The 27,056-nt window shown below is 42.0% G+C and overlaps 1 protein-coding gene across 1 annotated transcript in view; it reads right to left on the reverse strand.

Moving 5' to 3' along the window:
• Positions 1–3,712: 3,712 nt before the first annotated feature.
• The window catches only part of LOC132590771 (vitamin K-dependent protein S-like), a 51,034-nt gene continuing 27,690 nt past the window's right edge, over positions 3,713–27,056 (reverse strand). The window contains exons 8-15 of the mRNA XM_060263694.1: positions 24,107–24,228; positions 19,487–19,605; positions 18,937–19,126; positions 17,782–17,949; positions 10,648–10,816; positions 9,450–9,601; positions 7,895–8,111; positions 3,713–6,251 (exon numbers count right to left, since the gene is read on the reverse strand). Of these exons, the coding sequence (XP_060119677.1) occupies positions 6,073–6,251; positions 7,895–8,111; positions 9,450–9,601; positions 10,648–10,816; positions 17,782–17,949; positions 18,937–19,126; positions 19,487–19,605; positions 24,107–24,228 (1,316 nt within the window). The 3' untranslated portion in view covers positions 3,713–6,072. The remainder of the gene's footprint in view (positions 6,252–7,894; positions 8,112–9,449; positions 9,602–10,647; positions 10,817–17,781; positions 17,950–18,936; positions 19,127–19,486; positions 19,606–24,106; positions 24,229–27,056) is intronic.

The raw sequence follows: 27,056 nt of genomic DNA on the forward strand, positions 1-27,056 counted from the left end.
TCACCAGTGCTTGTAGAGAAAAAGTTAGGAAAGCTAAAGCTCAGTATGGGTTTCGGCTGGCCAAAGATGCTAAAAACAACAAAAAAGGGTTCTTTTCTTATATTCAGAGTAAGAAAAAGAGCAAGGACATGGTAGGCCCATTGCAAGGGCAGGAAACTGAAATTGTACTGGGTAATGAAGAGAGGAGAACTGCTCAATTCCTACTTTTCCTCAGTCTTCTCTTCTGAAGGAAATGGTGCTCAACATGGCGAAAACAGAACATATAAGGAGGGTATGAAGTTCCAACCTAGGATCAGCATAGGGGCAGTACATAAACATCTAGTTTCTTTAAATGAAACTAAGTCCTCAAAATCAGATGAACTGCATCCAAGGGTTATAAAAGAGCTTGTGGATGTAATTTCTGACCTCTGCCTATTATATTTGAGAATTCTTGGAAAACAGGAGAGGTGCCAGAAGATTGAAGGTGGGTGAATGTTGTCCCTATCTTCAAGAAGGGGAAAAAAGAGGATCCGGGTAACTACCAACTCGTCAGCTTGACATCTATACCTGGAAAAGTTTTAGAACAAATCATCAAACAGTTGGTCCTGGAACATTTAGAAAGAATGGATGTGATTACTAAGCGCCAGCATGGGTTTCTCAATAACAAGTCATGTCAAACTAACCTCATCTCTTTTTTTGAGAAAGTGACTACCTTGCTGGATCAGGGGAATGCTGTAGAAGTCGTTTATCTTGATTTCAGTAAGGCTTTTGATAAGGTTCCACATACTATCCTTGTTGACAAGTTGGTAAAATGTGGTTTGGATCCTGTTACCGTTAGGTGGATCTGTAACTGGTTGACAGATTGCATCCAAAGAGTGCTTGTGAGTGGTTCCTCATCCTCTTGGAGAGGAGTGACAAGTGGAGTGCCTCAAGGATCTGTCCTGGGACCTGTTTTGTTCAACATCTTTATAAAGGATTTGGATGAAGGAATAGAAGGAATGCTTATTAAATTTGTAGATGATACGAAACTGGGAGGGGTTGCAAACACAGAAGAAGACAGAAACAGTTTCCAGGATGACCTTGACAGGCTGGAAAACTGGGCTAAAATCAATAAAATGAATTTTAATAGGGATAAATGTAAGGTTCTGCAATTCGGTAGGAAAAATTCCATGCATAGTTATAGGATGAGGGAGAGTTGTCTTAGCAGTAGTATGTGCAAAAAGGATCTAGGGGTCTTAGTGCATCATACACTGAACATGAGTCAACAGTGTGATGAGGTGGCTAAAAAGGCAAATGCAATTTTGGGCTGTATCAACAGAAGCATAGTGTCCAGATCACGTGATGTGATGGTATTGCTTTACTCTGCTCTGGTAAGACCTCACCTAGAGTATTGTGTTCAGTTTTGGGTACCACATTTTAAGAAGGATATAGACAAGCTGGAATGGGTCCAGAGGAGGGCAACAAAGATGGTGAGTAGTCTGGAGACCAAGTCCTATGAGGAAAGGTTGAAGGAGCTGGGCATGTTTAGCCTGGAGAGGAGGCAGCTGAGAGGTGATATGATCACCATCTTCAAGTACTTGAACGGCTGTCATATAGCGGATGGTGTGGAATTGTTTTCTGTGGTCCCAGAAGGTAGGATCAGAACCAATGAGTTGAAATTAAATCAAAAGAGTTTCTGGCTCAACATTAGGAAGAACTTTCTGACCGTTAGAGCGATTCCTCAGTGGAACAGGCTTCCTCGGGAGGTGGTGGGCTCTTCTTTCTTGGAGATTTTAAAACAGAGGCTAGATGGCCATCTGACAGTGATTAAAGGGGAGGGACGGTGGCTCAGTGGTAGAGCATCTGCTTGGGAAGCAGAAGGTCCCAGGTTCAATCCCCGGCATCTCCAAAAAAGGGTTCAGGCAAATAGGTGTGAAAAACCTCAGCTTGAGACCCTGGAGAGCCGCTGACAGTCTGAGAAGACAATACTGACTTTGATGGACCAAGGGTCTGATTCAGTATAAGGCAGCTTCATATGTTCATGTTCATAAGATCCTGTGAATTTGGGGGAGGTATTTGTGGGTTTCCTGCATTGTGCTGGGGGTTGGACTAGATGACCCTGAAGGTCCCTTCCAACTATTTGATTCTAAGGCTGCCAAAGTTCCCTGTTCTCCCTGCCTTGACTATGCTGGCTGCAGCAGAAAACAAAGCTGCAAAGAAAATGTGAAGTGGATTTTTCATTGTCTCTGTGCCCAGGTAGATAGGACCCAGAGACCTTAATGGAAAATCCATTTCACATTTTCCTTGCAACTTTGTCTGTGTTGCAATGTGTTTCAATGGAGTGGAGCTCAGTTTTCGCTTTTCAGCATTCCTATAGCCAGCTGAAGCTAATGCTTCCTGGAGTTGTGTTCTTGCAAATAAAGGGTTGGTGCTTTGTGCCAGTTTTGTCAGCTTACTGGTGCCTAGTAAGTACTCTTACTTGGGAACCCACAGCCAAAGGGGAATATTACAGTGGAGAGCCATAGCCAATCTGAGTAGACCCGGGGGGGAGGGGAGGAAGCTTGCTATGCCATTTCATTGTTTTCCCAGGCTCAGAGCATTTTATATTTTCTGTTTCTGCTGTGATCCTTGTGCTTATTCTTGATGTTTTATTTTTAAAAATTGCATTGCCAGTTTTCACTATTCTCCCACCTTTCATGTTTTCCCAGGCTCAGAGCATTTTATATTTTTAGTTTCTACTATGATCCTTGAACTTTTTCTTGATGTTTCATTTTTAAAATTGTATTGCCAAATCTCACTATTCCCCCGCCTTTCCATTTTAAACAAAATATTGCAAGAATTTTAAGCATGTTTGTATTTTAAGTTAGAAAATAATATCTTTAATTGTGTTTAGCAGTGTCCTTACATCAGTTGCCAATTAGATAAAAGGGGGGGGGTCTCTCTCATAATGTTGGGAGGAAATAGTTACTGTGAGAAAAATGGCTACCACATAAATATGATTTAAAAAACTGAACTTTGTCAGTCACACAACAGCCATACAGGTTTTGCTGTGGTTTCTCCCAAAAGTTTATCCCTGATGGGAGACTGAAAGCAGCTTACAACATTCTCCTTGCGTGCATTTTTTCCTCACAAGCCTGTGAGGTAGGTTATGCTGAGTGTGGCTAGCTCAAGGGAAATCCAAAAGTTTCCATGAAAGAATGAAGATTCAAACCTGTGTCTAGGCAAACTGAGCAATAACTGACCGTGGGTTGTTCCTTTGCTCTCTCTACATCAAAATGCTGTTGTGAAGATTAAATGGAGCAATACAGAACCATTATGCTGACCTTAGCTCCTTGGCAGAATTGGCGGGATATAAATTTGATAGATGGATACATACAGGCCTCAGATTCAGTGAGAGCTCACAGGAGCACAGCTCCTTGTCCATTGAATAGTATGTGCAGCTACATAACAATTCCTGGATGAGCTCCACCACCTATTTTTCTACAAAATGACATCTGAATACATAGATGGCAAAAAACCAAAAACAAATTATGTGACAAAAGATATATCTGGATAAGGAATCATAAGAAGACAGATATTGGAAGAACTTTTGAATAACTTGAATCCAAATAGATGATCTATTTCAAGATTATAAACAATACTGGTTTATGTTTGTACAGAATACAAACTGTGATTTCATTTTAATGGCTCCACAGTCTTAAATGAAGCTTTGATAATTAAAACATTAACACAAAATATTCCTGAAACAGAAAGATACTTGTAGATTCTCCTTTATTTTTTTTTTGTTAGAGTGCATTACAATATCAAGACAGGAAACAAAACAGAAATCAAGTGAAAATATGGGAAACGTTTTAATGCACTTTTTATATATAACAATTCTTTATCCTCCTTGGCTTTGGAAAAGCAAAACAAAAAAAGAGCAGCATTTAGCCTTTGCTCCTGGCACAGATCTGCAATATGTACTCTCACTGCATCCATATCTAGAAACTTCAGCAACAATCCAGATCTGAACAGGTGCATACCAGTGATCTACATTTCCAATCATCTTTTCCTGTTTAGCTTTCTCCCAGGAGATCACAGTGTTCACCTGCCAAATCATTTCTAACTTAAAAAAAAAAAAAGTTTGGCACAATTTGGCTACACAGAAAAATGAGTGTCTGTACATGCAAGGTTACTATTTGTATAAGGATGGGGGACCAAATTTCAAAAGGTACTGGGAGTTAATGCTATACATTTTAGGATCATGATTTTTATGGTGAGAGACTTACCTCTGAGGTTAAATTAGACCTGAGATAAATCATGGCTCTCCGCCAGTCTTTTGAAGGAAAATTATAGCCACAAAAGGGCTGTAGCTTGAACTGGACCCCCACACACTCTTAATCAGTCTTCTAATATTGTTGACAAATTTGTTGACAATATTGACAAAATTGTTGCTGGCCATTTAATAAAAAGGGGGTGCCCATCTTTTTTTTTTTAAAGGGCTACAGAAATGTGAAGAACCTTGTTTCAGTTTGTGAAACCATGTAGGTAGTGAAAAGATTCAGTTATGGTTTCCATCCTGGCACAGTCCTATGCATCTGTAGTTTTGGCTAAAAGCCACTGGGAAGATCCAATCATTTATTTCCCAGCACCTTGTATGTTTTGATCATGTATTAAATGTGATCACTTTCCACTAAGGCAGCAGTCCTAAACAGGTCTACTCAGAAGTATGTCCCATTTTATTCACAGGGCTAACTCCCAGGAAAGTGTTCTTAGGACTTCAACCTAAAACTGAGGCTGATGTCTAAGTATGCACCGAAATAAAATTTGCACTGCTAATTAAGGCTGAAGTCCTAAGCATAGTTTCAGTCCAGAAAGTTCTGTTCTGGACATCTTTCAGGTAACTGGAGCCTTGGGATTAAGGTGCCAGATCATTAAATTCTGATACACCAATACCACAATCATAAATTCATTTACTTGAAAATCTTATTGATTTCAATGGAGCTATGTGAATGTGCTTAAGATAAATCTCATTGATGTTCACAGTTCATTAAACACTAACAGTAATCTTACAGTTTTTATGCTGTCCTTTAACTATAGCTCATTATCATCTGGCTACAGTGTGCTGGTTTCAAGAAATATCTAAGTTTACCACATAGAAATGAGCATAGAATTTTATGCTGCAAGGAAACATTAATAGCCTTTCACAGGGCAACATGATGCAGCTTTCTGATGACATGCTATACTAACTCAGGTGCAGGTCATTCTTACTAGAAGTGCAGTATTGGCACCGTGCAGTATCGGCACCTCTCATCTGGAGAGCAGAACAAGCCTGAATGAGAATCTAGGAGTTCATTCTTTCTGATATACATCTCTTTCATCACATTTTGCTGTATGTGTATCATTGGAAACACACAACACAACAGAATCTTTTGGCTCAGGAGGTACAGCAGAATTAAACAGAATATCAGCTTACTTTTTTTACTGTAAATATTTGATAGACTGTTGGTCTTGGCTCCCGCTATCAATATCTCTACTTTAGGAAAGAGTTTGGACCCATTCAATTTTTTAAAAATATAAATATATATAATGTTTTCTATCCCACTGGTACTTTAATCTCCATGTTTGTGTTCCCATTATTTGTTTGTGACCCTCGTGATGTATCCCCATCATTGCTGTGACAGGCTGCTAGATTAAGTGTTGGCACATTCACCCCATATGGGCTTGTAGGCTCTTTTCTACAAATACAGAATATTTTGGCATCTAGATGTAAAGTTAATTTTTAGAAGTTAAATTAAAATATTTTGATTCAGTCTATTCAGTGCCAATTTACAACCACCACACTACAACATGCCAGAATCAAGATATCATATTGAAACCAGGCTGGTGTTCTCTGTTTTTATTTTACAGGCTAAGTAAAATACAAAATATGAACTGTATACATGTTGACAGGTAGACTATTGCACTAAAATGTTATGATGCAGATTATTTTGATGGGATATTAATCTTGGTGCTGTCCCTTTATACTGGAAAAGGATGCAATTTATTTGTTCTCAAAATACACCATTAAAAAGGAGAATCTTTCCAGTTCATATTCTACCTTTATACATTTTGTACAAAATTATCTGCCTTCTCTTATAAGGTATCATCAGCTTCAGAATTCTGCATTTCATTCATAATCAATGGGCATGAATGTGATCTAATGTCATCCTTTTTGAAGATGGCTTCATCTAGATCCAGATACTTGTCATTGATCTTCACCTCCATGCAACCATTATAAAAAAGTGTCACTGGGGTTGCATCGATTGGAACATCTGCATAAAACACCATAACGATCAATATCAATTTTTGAAATATCATTTTTAATTAAAAATAATTTAAATGATGTGAGAAAAACTCATGGTTATTAGCACCCACATGGATATATATATATATATATATATAAATAAATAAATAAACAAAGCACAAGGTAGGAGGACCACATATCAGGACTGAACAAAAATGTTATAAAATGGAAAGTTTCCCAAGTACTATTTGAGCTATAGAAAAAGGCATTTGTTTTGCTCATTTGCCACCAACCCCGCAAAAACTTCATGGGATTATAGTTGGAATGCTTCTTTTTATCAGTTTTCCATTTATTTTAAGAGCAAACATGAACAACAATAACATCATCATGGAGGGAGAAGATGGTGGTAGGGGGGAAAGGGGGATAATAATGTAAAGGTTGCACATTGATATTTGGAAGGAAAAAGAAGAGGAATGGGATCTGGGAATAAGGAAAGGGGTATGTGGAAAAGTGAGGAAAATATTGAGAAAAGGAAAACATAAAAAAGATTTGATTTTTATAAAAGAAACACAAAAAGAAAGCTGTGTGTGTATATAAAGTACTGTCAAGTTACAACCAGCTTACAGTGATCACAGCAAGTTTACCATTGCCTTCCTCTGCAGAGTCTTCTTTGTGGTTTCCCTTCCAAGTACTGACCCTACTTGGACAGGAGTTCTTGGACAGGAAGAGCAGATATGAGTGCACTGATCCCACTCCGTGATACTTCATGATCACCAAATCATCTTATAGAAGGAATGCGAGGAGGAAGCGTCCCTGCATACACTCCCTCCCTATAATCAGCATTTAGAAAGTAGCACTGTTGATCACAGGGAGGGCACTTTGAACATTCAATTCTATGCACAGGATCTGGCGACTGAATGGAGATGAGGAGGGCAGGGTCAGCCTGTTTGTACCTGTTCTCCCTCCCTGCATGGTCAGTTAAATTATGGTCAGGTCTCCCTCCCTGCATGGTCAGTTAACCTATACAGCTTTTCTCTGCTGAACCAACCCAGCCTTTGATAACAAAGTACCACTCATTTTATTCTCCTCTGCCCCAATCTGTAGACATTGCTAAAGAGTAGTTATATTCACTAGACAATAGAAAAAGAGAAGTCCTGCAGCTATGAATTCAGATGCTATTTTCACACGCTGTGAGAATTCTGAAGGAAATAAATGACATACAAATAGATCACATTACATTTTTATCCACAGCTTTATCAAACATGGCATTTTTGCAAGTCACTTGTGCCCCAAAAGCAGCTTATCAAAGTAAAAAAAAGGGTTCTCATAAACACATCTTTCTCATCTTTAAGTACTTTATATGCCAACACTGTTCACACACATGTCAGTAGATGGCGCTTAAGATATATAATAAAAGAGAAGACAGAATGGAAAAGAGGCTGCACAGTGAATGGGAACCAGAAAACAGAGGTTCCTAGGGTCACATCCCAGAATAGATTCTGCTTCTATTTGAATTAAGCTAGTGCATTATTACGACTACTATAATATTAGGCTTTAACAGCAACTACTTCAAGAAAGGACACTTTTCATTTTAAAACAAACAAATAAACAATGTTAGGGTGAAAGAGTTAGATTAATAGTTAAATTATAATGGAAGAAAACAACATTTACCAGGAATGCCACCTAGGTAGGTGTCAATGGGTCTCCTCATTGCTTTGTCCAGGACAGGAAACTGTTGATCTAAGTAGGTGACATCTGAATGCGAATCAGCTGTAAGTTCAAACAGCTCCCTGCTCACTCTGAGTCCCACCAACACTCTTCTCCTGGTACACAACCTCTTTGACTCCAAACGAGCAACAATGACATTCTCAATAGACACAATGAGTTCCTAGGAGCCATAAGCAAACAATAATCATGTACACCACCAAGAGAGGTCACGTTTTGCTTTTAATGGGGTCTGAATTGCAGGCATTTTCTTAGGGAGTGTGTGTGCAGTGCTGGTGGTAATTGTGCTTCATGGCATTTTCTGTGATATTAATCTTGGGATTTTTTTTTAAAGACAACAAGTAGAAATTTATTTACAAAAGAGAAACAAAAATAAAAACATACAAATTAGGGCCACAAAGGAAAAGTATGCATATTTTAATAAACAGCCCCTCCCCCCCACAAAAAAAAGATATATACATTTCCAAGGGCTTCAAGTTTTTAAGAGCCAGTGAAAACACGCAATTTCTGATGTGGTACGGTAATCTGACAGGACTCCTCACTACAACCCTGTGAAGTTAGAGGCAACTGTGATACAGTCATCTCACAGGACTCCATGAACCAAGGGGGATAGGTTGCTTCAAAATACCCTGCATTCAAACTTGTTCACATAAAACTTGCATCCTAGGAATAAGTTTCTTCAGAGAGATTTGAATCGGGGGACTTCTGAACAGGTAACCTCTGCCTGTCTCCCATACATTATGAAGTGATACCATCATCTAAGAAAATCCTATCTTACTGCTGTCCCTTTAAATCAGCTGAGGCTATTGCTGTTGGTGGAAACAAAGCAATTAACACCTTTCAGAATTAAAGCAATCATTCACAAGACACAATGGGCGTTTTCGCACTCACGTTCAGCCGGCGCGACCCCCCTCTTCACCGCGCAGGATCTGCGCGGATTTCGCACTAAATGCTGCGGAGCAGCCCGAAGAGCCGGAAACTCCTGTCGCAAAAGCCAAGCAAACGGAAACTGCTTTTTGGCGGTTTACGTTTGAGCGGCTTTTGCGCCGGGAGTTTCCGGCGCAAAAGGCTGCTCCGCGGCATTTTGTGCGAAATCCGCGCAGATCCTGCGCGGTGAAGAGGGGGGTCGCGCCGGCTGAACGTGAGTGCAAAAACGCCCAATGACTCTAAAGTTGTTATCTTGGCTTAGGATGGTTAAAAAAAAAAGACAATCAGTCAGATCAGATATTCATGCCAGGATTCTCCCTAATAGGGACCTATGCTGCCTTACATCATTCTCCTCTCCTCCATTTTATCCTCCTAAGAACTCTATGAAGTAGGTTAGACTGTGATTGTGTATGGCCTAAGATCACCCAGAAAGCTTCACTGGCAGAGTGGGGATTTGAACCTGGTCTCCCAAAACCATGTCTTACACTCTAACACTATGCCAGACTGGCTCTCATACTACAGATATGAAAAAATTTGACACATATATGTGCCTGCAGTGGGAGCAAAGGACTACCTGGGAGTTCGATGAGTTGGATTCCACTATTGATAAAGCAAGAGGCACCGTCTCCCCAGAAACCAATGCAAGCATCACGCCAGTGCTTGTGGATGGACGGATGGTCAGGGTGACATTTATTAACCAATCTTCTGTATCACTGAGGCTGTTATCTGAGTTTTATTTTTAGCAAAGAAAGAAAAAAAATCCATGTGTAAGTAACAAAAGTTGGTTTTCTCATTTATTTCCAGTTAATTTTTATCCATTCTTTAGCAAAATAAATACAAACTCAGAATTACTGGGAAAAAGTCTGAGGTAAAACCAAGTGCTTTGTTTTTGGTATTATAAGCTCCCAGATAGCCCCTGTAGCTTCCAAGTAAAAGGACACAGTTGCCTGAACTCAACTCATTTTCCCTACAGCCACACAGCAGCTGAGAGGAATGGCTTCTAAAAGAACACAGGGAACCCAAACAGGCTTGGAATGGTGCTGCAGGGAGAGGAAGGTTCCTGCTCCCCTACAAGTTGTTTTCCCATATGAAAATCATGCTGGAGGGGTTATTTCCCCAGTTTTGCTGCTCTGTGTGGAGTGGAACAGCAAACATGGGGAAATAAACCTCTGATGCAGTTTTCAAACAGGAAAACAGCTGATGGGGGGAGGCAGAAGCTATTCTTCTCCCTATAGTGCCATTCTGAGCCCAGACCCTACTCTTTGAAAACAGTAACTTTTCATTTGGTCCTAAGTGATTACTTGCAAATCCAAGTTTTAATAGCATCCCATGGTCAATATGGCATTGTTCACAACCCACACAGAGAAGCAATGCTAGAACTTATAAATGAACTCAGGTTGTGTAAGTGATACACATGGACACAGGCAACCACCTTATACTGAGTCGGATGATACATTTATTGAGTCAGTATTATCTACTTTGACCAGTAATGGCTCTCCAGTGTCTCAGGCACAGATCTTTCAATTCACCTACTACTTTTTAACTAGGAGATGCCAGGAATTAAACTTGAGGCCTAGATGCTATATCACTGAGCCACAGACCATTCCCTGATGGATACAGCCTCTTCTTTGGGAAGCCAGTAGTACACCAAACCTGCCAGTAGTACACCAAACCTGCTTGATGGACAGCTTGTGAAGGTGTTTGCAATACACATTCTCACTTCTATTTATTTTGCAACCACCAAAGTATCAGGAGGTAGGGAACATACTTACTGTAGCTAACTTGAAACTTTGCCACTCCAGTACCAGGGTAATAAGACCCCTTTTCAACAGTTACCAAGCAGTGTTTACTTTGTTTTTCTTGAATGATTTCTTTCACACCAGAATTCCCTTGATTCATTAAGTTCCAGGCACGAATGCATCCATCTAGGCGGGGATTAATCTGTAGAAAAATTACAGCAATATTAGTGGGACATTCTGATCTGGTCCAGAAACACTGTCAATCAGCGGTTGGAAAGAACCTTTTCGAACAGCCTTTCCAAAGGAAGATACTAGGAAGGTTTCCATGCTGGTAAGATTTTACAAAGGATTATGAAATAGTGCTGTTTAGGAGGCCTTTTGATGTAGGCTTATCTGTGCTGCTGTGTGGTTATTCTTTCAAGTGCCTGGCAATTGCAGTCTGTGAACTTTTAGCAGATCTTTTATTGTCCTGGTTTTAGCTGTTTTTATGCTGTGTCTTTTTTTTTTTAATACATACTCTTTGGAAGTCAACTCAAGTCACTGGGGGAAATGGGAATATCTAAACAAATAAAACTTCACATTACAGTTTATTCCTGCACACCAAATGCAGCAATACAAGTTGCCGTGCCAGAGAGCCGGGCGGAGAAGCGGGGGGTGAGCCGAGAGGAACAACGGAGGGAGTGGAGTTACGAGCTACGAAGACGTGGAGGCAGAGGACTGCGGAAAGCGCAGAGCTGCTAAGGTGCAGAGGCAGGAGCCAGACAACTCGGCGAGAACGCCGAGGACGAGTCGTGGGTGGCGGCCAGGGAGTTGCGGCGCGTAGAGAATGAGAAGCGTCTGCGGCGTTGTGGAGAGGAGCAGCGCGAACAGTGAGCGGGCAATAGACCATCTTAGGGGTGTCTTGGACCCCGCCCCTCACCCCCTGCCTCCTCGCCCCCCCTTCCGCCGCCCCCTCCACCTCCTTCCCATCTCCTTCCTCCCTCCTCCGTCGTGTACCGTGCTCCCTGCCCCCGGCTCTCATTACTTTCACCTGCACTTTACTTCACTTCACTTCCCACCACCTTCTCCATCTACGGACACTATCTAGAGGGGCTGACTCAACGGCCTGGATACTCCCCGACAGAGAAGCCCTATACGGGGCTCAGGGGAGCCCAGGAGTGAGCCAAGCCACAAGAGACTGGAAAAGAAGAAAGAAGAAGGTGCTTACATATCAACTGCACTGGCACTTGCACTTTATCAGCACCTAAGATCAACCTACGACTTTAACATCTATACCCCATAGACAATATATACTGCCACCCACTATAGAATACTTGAATTTATAATCTAGGAACTAACTGTCTGCTAACCGCTAATTAATCCCATTATAATTGCTATTAATTAATTAATTTATTTGAATTTTTGGTCAATTAATTAATGATTATGTATAATATATTTATATATATATTCATATTTATATGTTGATTTATATATAACTATATTTATAAATTTTAGCACATTAATTAGGAACAGTGGGAGGGAGTATGTAATTATTTATTTACTGTGCTGAACCAATTAAATTTATAAAAACCTTTTATTAATTGATTAGAGGGGAGATTGAGTTGGGTATTGAATTAATTAAACTAAGATATAATTAGTGAGTTGGCAGCTGAGAACAGAATAAGAACAGGAAGGGTTGGTAAGGGGGGGGGGGATAAACTAAACGACAGGTGGGGACAAATTGGGAGATCAACTGTGAGAGGTTATACTGAGAGCTATCCAGACAAGTGCGGATGTCTGCCCAAGGGATTCCAGTGCTCCTGGGGAGGGGAAGATATGACGGTGGGAATAGACAGATATATAAGAGAAGGAGACAGAGACAAAATGGTGCTCGGCCACCTTCCAGTCTACTTCCCATCCCAACGGTGGTAGGTAGTGGGACTAAGAGGAAATGCTCGTCTCCGTCACTGGTGTTGTGCAACGCCAGGTCCATCAACAACAAGACCTCGACCCTTAAGGAGTTCTTACTCCAACAGGATGCGGACCTGGCTTGCGTGACCGAGACCTGGGTGCGGGACGGAGAGACAGTAGCTCTCTCCCAGATGACCCCCCCAGGTTACTCGGTCTTTCACCAGTCACGGAATAATGGGCGGGGGGGGAGGGGTAGCATTGTTCATACGGGAGGGTTACACCTTTCGGGCTCTCCCGGCACCAAAGATCGATGGCATTGAATGTGCCGGCCTGATGTGGGATGTTGGAGAGGGGTTGGCGATCTGGCTGGTGTACCGTCCGCCCAACGCACCGGCCGGCGCCTTACCATCACTATTGGAGGCAGTGGCGGGCTGGGCATTGGAGTTCCCGGGGCTTATGGTCCTGGGTGACTTCAATGTCCATGCCGATGACACGGCCTCCACTCAGGCGATGGACCTAGTGTCTTCCATGGCGACACTGGGACTCTCTCAATTTGTCACAACTCCCACGCATCAGGCCGGGCACACATTAGACCTGATCTTTGCATCCGGGATTCTGGTGAACGATATCGCGGCTGAAGCGGTTCCATGGTCGGATCACCTAGCCCTTAAGGCCCGTATGGAGACGTTGCCCCAACCCTGTATGGGCGGAGAGCCTATTTTGGCTCGCCCCCGGGGCTTGATGGACCCGGAACGGTTCCAAACAGCCCTGAGGGATCCCTGGCCCACTGGCAATTCCCTCGATGACCTGGTGGAAGTCTGGCAGGGCCAGCTATCCAGGGCCATCGATGAAATTGCACCTCGGCGCCCTCTGCGCCCTCGTAAGAGGCTGGCTCCATGGTATACCATGGAGTTACGCCAGCTGAAACAAGGGCTCAGACGACTAGAGAGACGGTGGAGGCATACTCGAGACGAAGCGACGAGAACATCCTATAGAACGCTTATGAGGTCTTATGAGATGGCAGTCAAGGCTGCAAAGAAAGAATACTTTGCAGCCAAGATTGCATCTGCAAAATCGCACCCGGCACAATTATTTAGGGTAATTGGAGATCTTATAGCATTGCCACAAGGCAAACCAAATATTAGAGAATTAGAGATAGGCTGTGAGGCATTTGCGAAATATTTTGCAGATAAAATCTCGTCGCTCCGCCAGGACCTGCCTATCACATTAGATACAGTAAGTGAATCTGAGGCTCCGCGCCTGTCTTCAGATTTGACACTGGATCACTTCGACCCGCTCAGCCTGGAAGAAGTTGATGGAATTCTCTCTGCTGCTCGCCCGACAACATGTGATCTGGACCCGTGCCCCTCTTGGCTGATTAAATCTTGCCAGAGGGAGCTTAGATGCCCTTTACGGGACATCATAAATAGATCCCTCCTAGAGGGGCATTTTCCAACGCCTCTGAAAGAGGCCTTGGTCCGCCCCCTCTTGAAAAAATCTACAGCAGACCCGGCCGAATTGGCAAACTACCGACTGGTGTCTAATTTACCATTTTTAGGTAAAATCATCGAGAGGGCAGTGGCGTTGCAGCTACAGAGATTTCTAGATGACGCTTCTGTCTTAGACCCATGCCAGTCTGGCTTCCGGCCGGGCCATGGGACGGAGACGGTCCTGGTCGCCTTGGTGGATGACCTCCAGCGGCAACTGGATCGAGGCGGTGTGGCAATACTGATGTTACTAGACCTGTCGGCTGCATTTGATACAGTCGACCATCAGCTGCTGATTCACCGCCTCGCCGACATAGGGGTAGAGGGGCTGGCCTTACAATGGCTTTCCTCCTTCCTCATGGGTCGGGGACAGAGGGTGGCAATTGGGGGTGAGCGATCCCAGAGGCGCACACTAGATTGTGGGGTGCCCCAGGGAGCAGTTCTCTCCCCGATGTTATTCAACATCTATATGCGCCCCCTCGCCCAGATTGCCCGGAGATTTGGGCTGGGTTGCCATCAATATGCAGATGACACCCAGCTCTATCTGCTAATGGACGGCCGGCCCGCCTCCGCCCCGGGGAACCTGGACCGGGCTTTGCAGGCTGTTGCAACGTGGCTCAGACTGAGCGGGCTGAAGTTGAACCCAGCGAAGACAGAGGTTCTCCAGGTGGGTCGTGGCACTCTGGGGAAGGAAATATCTCTCCCGGCCTTTGACGGGGCGCCACTGAAGACGGCGCAACGGGTGAAGAGCCTGGGTGTTTTACTGGAGCCTTCATTATCGATGGAGGCCCAGATAACAGCCACTGCCAAGTCAGCATTCTTTCATCTGAGGCGGGCGAGGCAGTTGGCCCCTTTCCTAGAGCGGCAGGACCTAGCAATGGCGATCCATGCGACGGTCACCTCAAGACTGGACTACTGTAACGCTCTCTACATGGGGCTGCCTCTATACCGGACCCGGGAACTGCAGCTAGTGCAGAATGCAGCAGCCAGGCTACTACTTGGTCTTCCAAGATGGAGGCATATACGGCCTGGGCTGCGCGGACTGCACTGGCTGCCGATTGTATACCGGATCCGGTACAAAGTGCTGGTCATAACCTTTAAAGCCCTATATGGCCAAGGACCGACCTACCTGAGGGACCGTCTCTCCCCATATGAGCCCCAGAGAGCACTGAGGTCAGTAGACAAAAATAAACTGAATATCCCTGGGCCGAAAGAAGTAAAACTGCAAAGCACCCGCACTCGGGCCTTTTCCGCCGCAGCCCCACAACTCTGGAACCAGCTCCCAGAGGAGGTGCGGGCCCTGCGGAACTTAGATCAGTTCCGCAGGGCCTGCAAGACCGCCCTCTTCAAACAGGCGTTCATTAAGGATGGTACCAATGTTTACTGCTAAATTAATAATGATTACCGCCACTGTTAGTCTAGGAATGTTTTAATCACTGATTGGTTTTAATGTGTTCTTAATGTTTTATTATTGTATTGTTCATTTTAAATGTTGTAAGCCGCCCTGAGCCTGCTCTGGCGGGGGAGGGCGGGGTATAAATAAAATTTAACATTACATTACATTACATTACAAGTGTTACTTTGTGCTATACATAGATACAAAAAACGAATGCTACTAAATCCCGCAGCCCTACTATTTAAACTCAAAAATCCCTGTTTTGTTTTTCCTTTGTGCAAGTAGAACCTGTCTTCAATTTTAAGCCATTTTCTGTTTACTCGTGCTGAATGTTTCCCTTAATTTTATATATTTTTAAAACTTTTGTTTTGCTTCAATTGCATATTGTTTGTAACAAATCCAAAAGGCAAAATATTTAGAAACATTTGCAACAAAATGCGGTCTTTTAAATACCTTCTAGCCGTGCCCAATAAAAGCAGAGTAATACCGGCTTTTATTCTACTGCAGTAGCTGAATGAAATTGTCTAATCTGAATTCAGCTGAATAAATAACTGAAAAATACCAATAATGTGCTTTTTGGGTATTTATTCGGCTCCCCTAGTGCCAAGCTTTAAATGAGACAGTTCTCAGTTCCACCAGCTCTCCACTAACATTCTCTGCAAATCATTACACAAACTGTACAAAGCACACAGCACTTTAGTTTTTGCATAGTTATCATTTGATATAAAAGAAAGTTTTTCAGACCACAGAAAGAACATGGGAGGTTTTGTGTAGCAGAAGAGCCTGTGCATAGATTGTTTAGATTTTGATTTCTACTTGCTGGTGTCAGAGTCAATGACTGGGATTCTGGCTCACCTCATGGTGGGCGGCGGGGGGAAGAGTGATGTCTGATACAGAGGAGGTTGGGTTCCAGAATCAGGGCAGGAACCTTCAGATACCCTTTTCTGAGACCACAAGGAGCCCCAAGAAGCAAGAATATGACAATTGTTAGCTTCAGAGCAAGTAGCTCCCTTCAAAATCTGGGTCTTTGAGCAAGTCTCTAAGCTCTAAGATTTTTATCACACCAGACCAAGATCTGTACTTTCTGTAGAACAATTTAAACAAGATGCCTGACTTTCAATTGGCCCTCTCCTGTACTCTCAAACCACCCAAATGATGGGTATATAACCTATATGCACTACTAAATCTTGTTATGACCACGACATCGGTCACATGGCTTGGCAAAAAGACTTGCAGTGACATCTTAAGTATAAATGAAATCAATGGTCTTAGAAGGGATCCTTAAGATGACACTGTTGAAGGTTTAGGCTACGGATATTTGATCACTGGCACTTTCAGTTTAACGGATCTAGTTTTCTTTCAGGTAGCATGCCAAAATCTGATACCTATATTTGGTGCACACATTCTCTTTTAGGGCTCTTTTCCATGTGCTAAACATTTCTGTACATAAACATATAAGTTCTCCCCCTCCTCCATGTTATCTTCACAATCCGTAAGGTAGATTGGGCTGAAAGCTGGTGACTGCTTCCAGGTTTTTCAGGGAACATCATGGCAGAGGCATTTGAACTCCAGTCCAAGTCCACCACTTGAACACTGCAGAAATCAACTGTTTTTCACAGCAGAATTTTCATGTAGAAGCAGTAGCTCTTTTATCAGCCATTGTTATTTACTCTTTATGAACATTTCCTCCAGGATTCTTGAAACTATAGCTAATTGTATTCACTGTAATTTATCTCTCAATTTCTGCTAGTCAAATGCAGTTCCCACAGCAGCACAGACAAATCCTGCAGCAATTCCAACATTAAACTGCTGCTGCAAATGCCCCTGTTCTGAAGTGTGCATGCATGCAAAAGCTTAGACCCAGAATTAAACTTGGTCTTAAAGGTGCCAATGGGCTCAAACTTTGTTCTGTTAGAAATTCGTTCTTCACAAATTTAGCTTCCTTTATTAACCTGTTTTCCCACTCTGTAATCACCAACTAGTTAATATTTTAGTTTCTATGCTTTTACCAAAGTGACTACCTGTTTTCAGATGTAGATAATAGATGTTATGTGTATCACTTTCGGACTGAACTACTTTTCCATTCTATGCAATTTGAATGCATTCAAAGCTAATGGTAAATGCCCAATTTTCTAGCCTGTATCATCTGGTAACATTTATAGAAAGACATTCAAAAGAAGTGTTGTAAGTTTGTCTTCTAAGACTAAAACTAGTAACTGAACTCGAAAATGTACTGCCCTTCAGATAAAACCTCACAACTCACTTCACATATTGTGACATTTTTAAAAGAAAAAAAAATCACACAAATTTTATCGCAGACAAATGAACACATGTAGGTAGTAAGAGAGAAGAGGTCACAATGGAAATGCCAAAATCAACACTGAAAAAGATTACCGCTTTGATGAGAGTGTTGTCCACTTTGCGAGGCAGACCTGCAATGTACACCTTTGTCTCCAGAAAGCCATTGGAAGGCTTAAAAAGGTTTCTTGGACTGTTAATATTCATCACTGCTTCTTTGGCTATTTTGACAGTGATGCTGTGCTCTAGCTCCTCCACTGAGATCTAAATGTAATATATTTTTTTAAAAAAGATATATTTGTAAATGTTGAAGAGAGTAACCTGAACACAACAAGAATTCTGTTTTGCTGTAAGTGAAAGCAAACCGGGAAAGGTTACAAACCACAAGGTAGAACTGGATTTTAATTGAATTCATGCCTTGTGCAGCACCTGACATTTATCTTAAACATTGTTAATCTAAAGACAACCAGATCCTTGCTTTTGGTCTCAGATTTTTATGGAACTATGTATCTTGTTTGGCATCTGAGAGAAATGTGGTTGGACTATTGCTGGCTTTTTGCATTTTCAATGAGTGGATAAAGAACAGAGTGAAAATTAGTTACAGAAGGGAAAGGGAGGAGTTGGGGATGAAGAGAGGCTTGGCATGAATATTGTGATAGAACTTTCAGGCATGATTATTTCTTATTAGGCCTGGCTTCACTAGCACTGCTCCAATTTTGTATCATGTGAAAGAGATCTACAGATATTGTGCTTAATCAGGACATTATGCACATTAGTGAGCCTTATACAGATTCTGCACAAAACTATTTGGGATCACATCTGGTTAAAGCCCAGTGGAGGCTTTCAAGGCAAGGGAGAAGCAGAAATGGTTCATCACTGCTTTCCACCACAGAGTCTTCCTTGGTAGTCTCCCATCCAAGGACCAATGCTACTTAGCTTCCAAAATCTGATGAAATTCAGCTGTACCACCCTGCCTTCCCTCTCCACATATACTTTGAATGAAGAGATTCCTGCATTTTTTGTCTCACTAAACTCCCAAATAAATTATTTATTTATGACTGAATAAAAAGTATTCCTCTGGATCTTAGACACAGAGCATTTAAAGCATTGAAGCATTTAAACTGTTATGAGGTCATCAAAGTATTTTGTGAAAAATTACATCAGAGTTATGTTTATAAAATTGTTTGAAAAGGGGACTGCTCCCTTATAAGAAATTTTATTTTAAATTTCTAGCACTGAAAAAAGACTTACTATGTGCCATGAGCCGTCATTAATGGCTTTGCCACCAGTTGTTACTTTGGTTACTACTTCATTCTTGAACTGAATTTCAATCTTCCCATCACGAAGTGCAAGCAAAATCCATGCTGTGTAGTCTGGAGATTCAGCATACAATATAACGCCTTCATTATCATAGGTCCGAAAATCAAATTCAGCTGAAAATCTGGGATGGGACAAAAAAATCACAATAAAGGAGAAAGGATGAAGTATGAAACAATGAACACAGCTACATAATGCAATTCACAAGCAACAGGCAATGAACACATCTAATAAAGGGACTGAATTTATGTATTTCTACTGATATAAAGAATCCCAAGCATCATTATTCAGGATTCAATACAAGCTGGTAACATCAGTCTCCCACCATAAAAGCTTGTAAGTTATGAAAGGGGAAAAATAATTTAATTTTGAAATCTCATACATGGTAATGAGCTTTCAGCCTGCCCTGATGTCCTTAGACTGCCTGGCTCCAGTAAAGTATACCTGTTCCCAAGCTCTTCCATACTAAAGGACTTCTACTTACCTTGTAACTTCTGGTAGTCTAAACCTTAAATACAAAACAGGAATCCCTATAAATTTCTCGGCCAGATAAAGCAATTCATAATTTGTTTCAAGATTCAGGATGAGACAATCTTGTACAGGCTAGGAATAAAAAGAAACATATGTTATAATTTGACCAAGTAAGGTCAAATCTCTATCTTTAGTTTTAGCAATGTATTAGGACAGATTCAAATATCTACTTTTCCCCAACTGTTCATTGACATTTGTATTCATAATGTAGTGGGAATCTAGTAGGATTAGGTTGTCAGGAACTATATAATGAAATCTGCCACTGACTTTTTTTTTTACAGTTGACAAAGTCAACTGTGCAGTGGATTTCTTCAAACAACATTGTTCTGTTAGATTTATGATTTGGCAATTGCAAGAAGTAAACTGGTAAAAGCACTGGTCATTTGAGTCCACCTTCTTGTTTTATTGTAAAATAGCTTTACAGTCTTTCTCCTAGAAATGGCCTGTGTTTCCCAACTACCAGCTGTGAGACCTTCATGGGGCAAGAAATTAGTTGTACATTAGAATCACAACCAACCAATTCAATATGCACACTAGATAACTGTATTATTGGAGGTGTGGTTTAGCTGTCAGAACCTCATTATGACTAAAGACTGCTGGTTTTTGTCGGACTTTCTTTTGGAACAATAGTTCTAATATTATAGTTGCTAGGAATAAGGCCCATTCTGAAGAAAAATATAACAGGCTCTAGAAAGAGGCTCTGGGTGAGTACCCTCTCAACCTTGCAGTCTTCCCACCCATCCAAGTGAAGGCATTCACTCCCCCCACACCACCTTAAGGTGAGCTGATCTCTGCCATCTGGAGAGCAGTTGTAATTCTGACTGATCTCCAGCCCTCATTTGTAGATTGGCAACCATAGTTCTCCAGAAGGAAATCACTGGTTTGGAGGGGTATTGTACCTGTCTGAGCTCCTCCTCCTCAAACCCACCCTCTCCAGGCTTCTTCAAAACTTCAGGAATTTCCCAACCTGGAGTTGGCAACTGCTAGGTTACACTGACTGTCATAGGGGGGCTGCTGCAGCCAGGCATAGCTAAATCATGCCAGTCGGGTGGCATCAAGTCACCTAGAGAGTGCTGCCAGGCCTAGGGTAGCCCACCTCCAAGTGGAGCCTGAAGATCTCCTGGGATCATAACTGAACTGCCGACAACAGCTCTCTCTCCCCTTGGAGAAAATAAATGCTTTGGAAGGTGGACTCTATGACATTGTATTCAGCTGAAGCCTTTCCTTTTATTGATAGAAGCAACACTGCTTAAAAACACTGCTTAACAACAATCTCTGGCTAGCAGCTTCCCCAGTGGCTCGATCCTTGTTTGTCCTGGGGAGATGTAAGAAAAAGCCCTCTACTATTCATACACACAGACACTCTGATCACCAGAATGGTTGCCAGGGTGCCTGGAGTTTTGACTCGCACACATCTGCTCTAAGAAGTGGACTTTGCCCATGGTTTCTAAGGCTTATGTGGATACTATAAGTCTCAGCTTTGCAGCAGTATTCTACATCTCTGGATGGGTGTTAGCCAGAACTACAGATGAGCTTCCAGCCGCTCCTTGCTTGCACAATCTCAGCCATTGCAGTGGAAGAAGCCACGCCGCCAAGAACTGTACAGGCAAACAGTTTCCAGCCTGTTTCCATGAACCAAAGGCTAACACCACCAGAATCCATCTTGTTTTCCTGACTCCATTACAGCAAAGCAAGAGACTCACGTATCCAACAGCTGCTTCAACTTCTGCATAAGGCAATCAAGCTTATCTTAGGTGTGGATCCTGCCAGACTGCCTAAGCTTTTGTCCAACGGAATCCAAGACAAAGGATGGTGCCAGCAGAGGAGCAAAGAAGAGGAAGAACAGCTTCACTCAGAGCCATAGTTATTGTACAGATCGAGTGTCACCTTAGTTATCAATTCGGCTACCTACTGTCACTTTTAGATAAGTTTGTATAGTTTGTTTTAAACCCCTCAACTGTCACACTGGAGCCTCCCCATGGCCATTTTTACCTGGAAACCCAATCAGGTAACCAGGGCCAGGTGCACTCATTGGTGGGATATGGACATCCAATCAGGTACCCAGAATAGACAGGCCACTGCCCACCACACAAGTCCAGCCCCTGTGGTCACTTCGGAACCTCCCCTTTTTCTGAGGTAATGTACCATGTGGTACAGCATCATGTCCCATCTGACCCAGTGTCATAACCCCCTGGACCTCCTACCCCCCAAGGGTTCAAGGTAGTTCTTATAACCTCTGACCCAACTCCCCACACGTGTGTTTCTCGATACCTGATCAGTTGAGGGCCACCTCCCCCATTCCCTTTTTCGTCGCCATTGGAGCCTTCCTCGAAGACTACAATAGGTAATTATCACCCTGTTTATCTACCCATGTGTTTACCCCTGTCTGTTTCAAACCTATTTTTCCTAGACCTGTATGTATGTTGTATGATTTTACACTCTTGTATGTTTGCTTGTATTTTATAATAAACCCCCCTATTATTATTATTAGACCAAATCTCCTCGTTAAGAGGGTAACTCTCAAAGAAGACACCTTCTGTATAAATAGGTTTTTGATCTCGCTAAAAGGCAGATTGCCCACCAATCTAAATTCCCCAAAGTCCTATTTTTAGGGCAATTTGCTTAACAGCGAGGTTGAATGGAGGAGGGACAGGAAAGGGGTGGCTGCCATGGCCTTTGATGAAATGCTTTGTGAGGTCACAGTAGAGCGGCAGCCCTTTCTTAGGTCAGTTGATGGAGAAGACACAGAGAAGCATTGGAGATATGTCTGTCTCAGATGTAAGACTGTTTTGGCAGTTTGTTCAGTGTTCCTGGGCCTGCAGTAGGTGGGGGACAGGGGAGTCAGCCAATGGGAATGCAGAGCTGGTGACTGACACATGAGATCTGGATATGGCCTTAGCACAGATCTTTTATTACGTAAAGGATAGGAGAAGATCTAACCTTAATACAAAGGAATCTCACACAGATTTTATGTGAGCAGTTCTGACAACTTTTTTCTTTAAATATGGTTCTGTGTGTCCTTTCTATATATCGGGTGGCCAACAGTAGCTCTCCAGATGTTTTTTTTGCCTACAACTCCCATCAGCCCCAGCCAGCATGGCTAATGGCTGGGGCTGATGGGAGTTGTAGGCAAAAAAAAATCTGGAGAGCTACTGTTGGCCACCCCTGCTATATATGAGGTGATTTACCAAAACCATATAGCCAGCTTGCTGATATCATTATCAGCAGGGAATGGAATTACACCTCATGTTGCCTAATCATTAAATCAAAGTTAACTACCACTCACCAAGTTAAAGCACAATAGCTGCCTTTGATCTGTGAACTATTTAAGCTCTGTTGCATTGAACTCTGTCAAAGCTTGTTTTTAGTGGTAGCTGTTTGAATACACTCGAACATGCTCAGTCTTGCCAAAGAAGTATAAAAGAAGCCATTCATGAGAAACATTTTTAGTCAAACCCTGCATACCTCACTTTTTCTCCATCTAAAAAACTGAGAATGCTTTGATCGTTTAATATACCTCTTAGGGAGGCTTTAGCTAGTAGCGAGAGAATTATTAAAGTGAAGAGACTTAGAGCTATGCAGATATTTCACTAGTACTAACAAGTTTTGAACCTTTCAAAAACAAGCAAACAATTACTTGATTCTGAAGAAGTTTAGACTACAGGACTGGAGATAGTTTGCAAAAAGGTATTATATAGCTATTATCTCTGCTTGAAGAAGATGTTCAGGTATTTGAAGCAATGCATCAACCTGCAAAATCTCTAAACAATGGATGGGGATGGGACAAGTGTGCACAGTGAGTTAGTATAATGTACAGTGTTGCACTAAAACTCGGGAGAGACTGGTTCAAATCTCCATTCATCTATGCAAGAAACTCAAAAATTACTTGTTTCTCTTGCCTTAAGATTATCATGAAAGAAAAATACAGAACAGGTATATGTGGCAGGATGCTTGCAAACACTTGCCCTGAACCTGCCTAAAGCTACGGTTATGAGTTCCAAGCCACTTGCTGTAATGAAGCTCCACATGGGTGGCCTTAGTGATTCTACAGCCTTGGGCAAAAATCTGGGTCCCCAGAATCACTGTACTCCTCTGTTAGGGCCCCTGCCAAGCCTACCTCCTGTCACTGGGGTCAAAGTAAAGCACTCACCCTGTGTGTGATGGGCAGGAGCCACTGCCAACAAAAGCCGCTGCCTGAGCCTTGTACAGAGCAGGCGCAAATGGCTTCCACTTCTGAGCTGGCTGCTCAACCCTCAGTTGCAGAAGATGCGAACAGCTGCTGCCTTCCACTGGGGATGATGGGGGTCAATCTCTCACCCCCCAGCCTGGGACAACTGCACAGTTGCCCATTGGTTAAGACAATGAAGCCTGAAGCCCCACAAACTTGTTCTGCTCTGCTTGTTTTACTGTAAAGTCCCTTGAACATATAGATGAGGCAGGACAGATGTGTATACACAAACAAAACAAAGTAATTGGATGGGTCTTGTTGGCTCTCAGAAATCACTGGAGAAGAACATTCCACTTCTCTGGAATAAGAAAGGCAAGGAAGTGAGGGGTGACCATGGTGCCTTACCTCACAAGTTTTCATGTCCTTAGCAAGCTTAAAGCCTTTCTTGCCATCACAATAGCACATATAGCTTCCTGGAGAATTGATACACATTTGAGAACAAACATTTTCAGTACATTCATCCACATCTGCAGAAAAAGGGGAAACACACTTAAACATGTGTTTTGTTTTCAAAAGAGAAAATATTGTATCCTTGGGAGTAAAAAGGATACCTTAAAAGTCATGTAGTTGTAGTTTTGCTAATGCAGAACATGCCCTTATTTTTAAAGTTCAGGTGACTATTAGGCAGGTTTCTGGCAGCTAGCTTTGCAGATCTCACACTTTCTGCTCTGGTGGGGAGGGCAGGATATAAATTAAAAATTATTATTATTATTATTTCTCTTTAAAGTGGATGCAAACATTCTTCTACAATGACCTGTCCAGTCTGGAATCCTGCCAGCTACATATTCTGGATTTCATTTTTATATGAGCGGAAACAATAGGTTTACTGTGTGCTCAGGGTGGTGGGCCACCACACATAGATGGTGGAGTGCCTTCATTTCATGGATTAAAAATTACATAGGTCAGTTTTACTGATAATGTATGCTCCTGTAACTCACAAATGAAAGTCTAATGCCTGAGAATAATTCATTTTATCTGCAAAAGTTAAACAAAGGGAAATAAATGACTAATTACCTAGAGGCTGGATACAAACATCATCTTTTTTGCCATAAAACCACAGCTAGTTTATGACAATCCCATAGGGCTTCATGGCAAGAGACATTCAAAAGTGGTTTGTCATTGCATGCCTCTGCATAGCGACCTTGGTATACCTTGGTGGTCTCCCATCCTAAATGTCCCACTCATATAAATATGTAAGCCTCTGCTCATCCCAGTGAATGTTTATGGAAGCTGGAAGCCAGATGACTCTGTGGGAAAGACAATCTAAATGAGCAAAAAATTCAGAACCGGGCTGTGAAGCTTTAAGCCAGAGAACTGACTGTGTGAGAAAGCTCAGACCCATCTGTCTGGGTCCTGGAATTATGATTTACTATTATATAAAAAAGGTACCACCTAGAATACGTTCTATATGTTCAACCATGCTGCATACGCCCACACTGTCTTGGATAATGAAAACAAAACAGTATCAATACAAACACAGAGAGAATGTGTGTGCGCTTCACACACCAAATCCTGAAGCCCAGGGGGCTTGGAAAACAATCATTCAAAGAGAAAATGTGGGCTGACCAGAGCAAAACACATTTTGTCCTGACTGAGCAAAGCTGACTACATTCTCTGCTTTGTTGGCTTAGCACAATAAATAATTTAGAAGAGCAAGGCTTTGTGAAAGACAGTAACCTGCCATCTATGTGAATAAACAGACTCTAGCTGTGCAAGAAGATCATACAGGTATCAACATAAAGCACAAATTTTATAATGCCTGTATCTAAAACACCAGTGTTGCGATTAAAAAAAAATACACTGAAGCTTATGTCTCTCTATATCTATGTCTGCCCTAACCTGGATTGTCTAGACTAGCCCAGTCTTGTCAGATCTCAGAAGCTAAGCAGGATCAGCCCTAGTCAGTATTTGGATGGGAGACCATCAAGGAATACCAGAGTCATTACACAGAGGTTGGCAATGACAAACCATCTCCAAACATCTCTTGCCTTAAAAACCTTATGGGATTTCCATAAATCAGCTGCAATTTGATGGCAAAATATCTAGCTATCTGCATACAGGTGTAAGTCTTGCTTTTGCAATAACATCAGGAGATTGGTTTCCTAACTTTCTACATTAGGATAAAGTGCTGAAGGAAACAGTTTAACAAAATGGTGTAAGATACCCAGGATTTAACTGTATTAATAATGGGTACATTGCTCTAGGGTTGCCCCACTCTAAGCTAAAGCAAAAAAAAAAAAATGCAGAAAGCATGTAAGATATGGATAATGTCCTCACAACACTAAACATTCACTTGTGTCCATCTGGAAATACACAAATATTTGAATGTGTTTTAGAATGATCAGACCATCAGTCTACTAAGCTCAGTACCACTCACTCTTGGCTAGTGGCAGCTCTTCAACATTTTAGGCAGAAGTCAACTACATCAACCCCCTCACTATTGCAACTATAGGTGCTAAGGGCTGAACCTAGGACCATCTTCACCCACAACCACTCTCAAAAAAATCAGGAGGCTAGACTGCCCCTGGTACTTGAACATTAGGCTACTTAACCCATGTTTTCTGTGTCTGCTCTAGGAAATACTAGAATAACATACTCATGTGTGTCAGCCACATACAATATAGTGTTGTCTTGATAATATCTGACTAGCAAAACATGATGACAAAATTGGATGTAAGTTTGTACAGCATCCACTATGGTGCAGTGGTTCTAATCTTGGGTCTAGATATAGAGGTCAACTCTGCTTGGTTATGTAACTCTAAGGCCATCTTAGGCAAGTCAACCTCTGAACATATCTAACATCATAAGCTGTTGAAAAGACAGCATGTTGCAAAGAGAAGGTGGGGAGGGGAAATAATGTTTACAAAATGGTAGTGGCTGCTTCTGTGAAATCAGTGTGTAAGAAGAAGAATTAACCACATGGCATACATACATCAGAGCAGCTCTAAACATGCTCAACAATAGCAGGGGAAGCTTAATACCAGGTTTATTTCATTCCACGTAAGTGGTGCATGCATATGTGTATTATGTCCCACATGCTTATTCTCTAAATTCCACTAAAACTAATACCCTTGTTGTTGCTTTTTAAATGAAAGAATCTTCACTTTTAATTCCAACTCCAGTGGAGTTCTGGACTTGCAATCTGTATGAAAAAAATTTCAATTACTTCTAAATAGAGACAGAAGTGAAAGTCTGGGGGGACTATAAATTTACTCCTCAAGGACCCCCCCCCCCATTTTTCTCATGCAAATATTGGGAAATTTGGGGAAATAACGAAAAAAAAGTCCTATATTTC

The sequence above is a fragment of the Heteronotia binoei genome, unplaced genomic scaffold (assembly GCF_032191835.1).
Source record: "Heteronotia binoei isolate CCM8104 ecotype False Entrance Well unplaced genomic scaffold, APGP_CSIRO_Hbin_v1 ptg000685l, whole genome shotgun sequence".
Classification (NCBI taxonomy): Eukaryota; Metazoa; Chordata; class Lepidosauria; order Squamata; family Gekkonidae; genus Heteronotia; species Heteronotia binoei.